Source organism: Musa acuminata, chromosome BXJ1-3, assembly GCF_036884655.1.
Source record: "Musa acuminata AAA Group cultivar baxijiao chromosome BXJ1-3, Cavendish_Baxijiao_AAA, whole genome shotgun sequence".
NCBI classification, from domain to species: Eukaryota; Viridiplantae; Streptophyta; class Magnoliopsida; order Zingiberales; family Musaceae; genus Musa; species Musa acuminata.
The window spans coordinates 5291292-5295377 of NC_088329.1; the positions used below are offsets into that span (position 1 = coordinate 5291292).

Consider the following 4086-nt stretch of genomic DNA (forward strand, 5'->3'; position numbering starts at 1 on the left):
TGCAAGCCCCACATTCCTAACGCATTCTTATTTTGGAGCCAACTCAATTTGATTAGGTTTATCTCATTTATTACGTATTAATGTGTCAAGATCCATTTAGAGTTTGTGTTGAAAGTTTGTGTTGAAAGGGGGAAAGATATCATAATTGTGTCGGATAATATATATAGAAGGATAAATCTCATAATGGAATCAGATTGAAACTCTAATGAGTTGGGTGGAATATATCCAATTATTAGCCAAGCTAATTTGACATCCTTTGGCAAATGTCATATTTTTACACTTTATATCATGTTCGTGAGTGGTCTTTTCAGTTATTCATGATTATAATATAAATTTGTTTAGATTTAGTCGATGTAAGTTTGAGAATTATAAGAAAATATCTTCTCTTGATCACTTAATTGCTTAAAACATTAATGCAATAATAATAACAATAATAAGATCATAAAGTTTCAACAATTTACGATCGTGCGAATCTTTTAGGGTTATTAAGATTTGTAAATAGTCATATTTCTAGTAAAATAAAAAATATTTCAATATTTATTAATAATTTTTATAAAAATCTTTTTAGGTCTCATTCAATTTCTCTATATATTACTAATAGTAGATCTTTCTAAGTACATATTTATTAATAAAATCTCTTAAAATTATTATAGCTTATTATTTAATTTGCCACTACACAAATCCTATTGTGTATACGTTAATTATCAAGGTTAAGAAGTCTAGATTTCCTTCTTATTGGGGAGGTACATGGAGAAACGAGTTAAGCATCATATTACATGTTTGATAAATGATTTATGTGTGCTAACTGGTAAAGATTTTGACAGTTAATTTATCACAAGATCCTAAGTTTTAATTCCAATTTTACAATTTACCCCCTTACAAAAAACCTTATAAAATTTTAAAAAACATATTTTTTTACATATAAAATAAATAAAATTTGATATGGATATAATGACACATGATACACTATCATTACCTCACCATCATCTCATCGTAAATCAGATAACGCATTATTGTTTCCGTCCTATAAAGTTAATTACGTAAAAAAATAATTCAACTAGTCATTACTTGATATTTTCTTAGGTTTGATGAATTTAAATATATAACAGTTTTATATATTTAATCATGATCTCAAACATAATGGTTAAAAAATCTCACTATAAAAGGAACCCTAAAGTATGTTTTTCAACAACTAAATTGGCTCGACGCATTTACTCCATTTTCAACAACTAAATCTCAGTTGTTTATGATGAAGGCAAGATTGAACTGTATTATTTTCCAAGTTTAATATCAAAAATCTATTAAAAAAGGATAAAGAGTAAAAAAATAAAATTCAATCTAAAAATATTATTATAAAGGACTAGCATTGACTTATGAACTAGGATAATTGATTGACTTAATAAAATTTATCCCATTAGTTTAGATTATAACAAATCATGTCAAATGATATAATAGTTAGACTTAATAACAAGCACCTTATAGAGATTATGAGTCAAAATGTTCAAAATTAACATATATTACGTCACATATTAATCCAATCCAAAAGTTTAAATTATTTTATTGTGGGCCAACCCTAACCGGACTCTTTCAATTTTCTTAAGCTCCATCTCTTTTTTATCTGTCTATCACACATGAATATTTTTTACAGTTTCCTCTATTCATATATAGATTATTTTTTATTTATTTATAAGGATTTAAATTTTTATCAAAGTTCATATTTTTTTCTAACTATAGCTTGATTGGCTCAATTTTTTAAAAAGGTTAACTTATATAGATTGAATTTTTATCCATTTGGCTCAAATACCATTTAGGAAATCAAATATTTATGAGGATAAATTAAATTGATCAAGATATATATATATATATATATATATATATATATAATCCAAAAATTTAAGCGATTAGATTATATACCAATCTGACAGATAAATTCATTTATTTTTATTTCACACATATAAATACTTCAACCCGCTCAATCAAGTGTCTGTCGAGGATTGTAGTCTCCACAGATGCCTGGATCTATCGATGGCTCTATGAAAGTGACTGTGCACATTACTATCATGGCCATGCTTCCATTGGGCCCTGCCAGGTTGCAAAGGATCCGATAACATTATTATTGCTATTATGTTGGTTCGAGCCGTGGGTGCGCGTGCCCGACCATGCTGCAGCTGCTTATTACCGAACCAAATCGAAATCATGGTCAGGGTCGATGTAGAACAGCAGTAGATACATAAACCCAAACAGCCCGACTCTCTTCCACTACTACACACTTATAATTTGTTGCATAACATAACATAAATTTAAAATTAAGTCACTCTATTTATTTAATTTGCCCTATTAATTATCATTTCCATAACAAACATAACCTCTCTTACCAAGGAAAATAAATGTTACTATGTAATTATTTCTTTTTCTCGTGGATTTTTTTGTTTTTAATTTTAGTGGCTTATTATTTTTCTCTAGTGGATCAAACCTTGAGAGATCGCCCGATTAGTGCTGACGTCGGTGGTTCCGTACACGGGTAGCTCATCACGGTACCCTCCTCCTCGCATCACCACCGTCAGATTCTCCAGCTCGAACAGATCCGAACTCGACTCGCTCCCCCCGTCCTCTCCTTCCTCCTCTGCCTCCGCATCCGCCCCCGCGGCCCTCAGTAGCTCCTCCACCCTCGCCGCCACCGGCGCCGCCGCACCCTCTGCGTCGTCCTGGAGTCGCTTGTGGCCGCAGGGGCGGGAGTCCTCGTCGACGATCACGCTCACTGGGTAGAACCGCACCGACCGCTTCCCCGCCTCGGCTCCCGACTCTCGCCGTCGGTCTGCCATCGCTGGTGCCTTGCTCAGGCAGGACCGCCTGCAGCTCGACGCTGACGACGAGCACGCCGAGTCCTCGCTGTCTCCGCAGCCTGCGGCCGCCGTCGTCGCGACGGCGAGAGTGGGGGTCTTGGGCTTCTTAGGGCTCCCGGCGGAGGCGAAGAGCGCGTTGAGGAAGCTAGCCAGCCGGGCACCCGGAGACGCTGGCGATGGCGCCGCCATCGATGCCGCGTCAGGCGTCCGGCTCTTCCTCAGACCCCTGAGCCCGCTACGGATCGAGCCGCACTTGGCCTTCTTCGTTTTCTTCTCCGGTGGAGGGTGATGGGGCCGAGGGATGCAGTCCGACCGAATGGACTCGGCATCGGACGATGTGGAGAAGCCGGTGGAACTGCTAGTTCTGCTGGCAGCGGCGGTGGTCGTGGTTGACGAGGACGAAGAAGAGCAGGAAGTGAGAGTGAAGCTGCCTCTAGCGATGGAGCCATGGCGGCGGTAGTCGGTGAGGCTGGATCGGTTCGCCGCCCGCTCGCTCCCGGGGGACATCGTTCTGGACCGGCAGTGGCACCGGTCAATGCAGGGTGCCGGCATGGGTTGCCCCTCTCGCTTCTTGTGGATGGAGGAGCGGTCGGGCGCTCGAAGGTGGCTGTTGTTATCGGAGTGTTCTTCGTCGATGGATCGGTAGATGGCGTCGAGGAGAGAGGAGGAGAATGACGGGTTCTTCGATCGGCTTCGACGGTTCGGCGGTCTCTCCCATCGCTCCATCCGTCCCTCTTTCCGTATGTCAGTGGCTAACGGTTTCTTGTTCCTTTATAGGAGAGGGGCTATGGTACTGTTGTATCCCGTCACCCCTCGTAAGCTTACTCTACCGTCGACCTCGTCCCGCTTGAACGAATATATATATATATATATATATATATATATATATATATAATTTAGATTCTAAGAAAATGGAGGTGATGATACCGGAGGTGAGGTGAGGTAACAAAAGTATCCTTCTCTTGAAAGAGGCAGCTGACCACTTATCGGCAACTTCCCATTAGTCAATAAGTGGAAGAGTCGCGAATGATAACGAAGTTTGAAAGAGATTGTTAGGTGTTAGAATTAATTTTGTTTGTTTTTTCCTACCAAGTGGAGGAATCGCGATTGCAAGTTATTATTAGTTCTCACGTACTCAATTATGTGTAGTTTCTCATTGTAGTTTTTACTATTAGTATTAATATTGCCACTTAGCTGCTTCACCATCACATTCGCATAGGATAGTTAGGAAGTGACTCCGTAT

At 39.2% G+C, this 4086-nt stretch overlaps 1 protein-coding gene across 1 annotated transcript; it reads right to left on the reverse strand.

The window, feature by feature from the left end:
- Positions 1-2092: 2092 nt before the first annotated feature.
- LOC103978067 (protein BIG GRAIN 1-like) lies at positions 2093-3571 on the reverse strand. Its single transcript, XM_009393771.3, has one exon. It carries the CDS (start codon positions 3567-3569, stop codon positions 2460-2462), a length of 1110 nt encoding a protein of 369 aa, XP_009392046.2. The 5' UTR covers positions 3570-3571; the 3' UTR covers positions 2093-2459.
- Between the last annotated feature and the right edge of the window lie 515 nt (positions 3572-4086).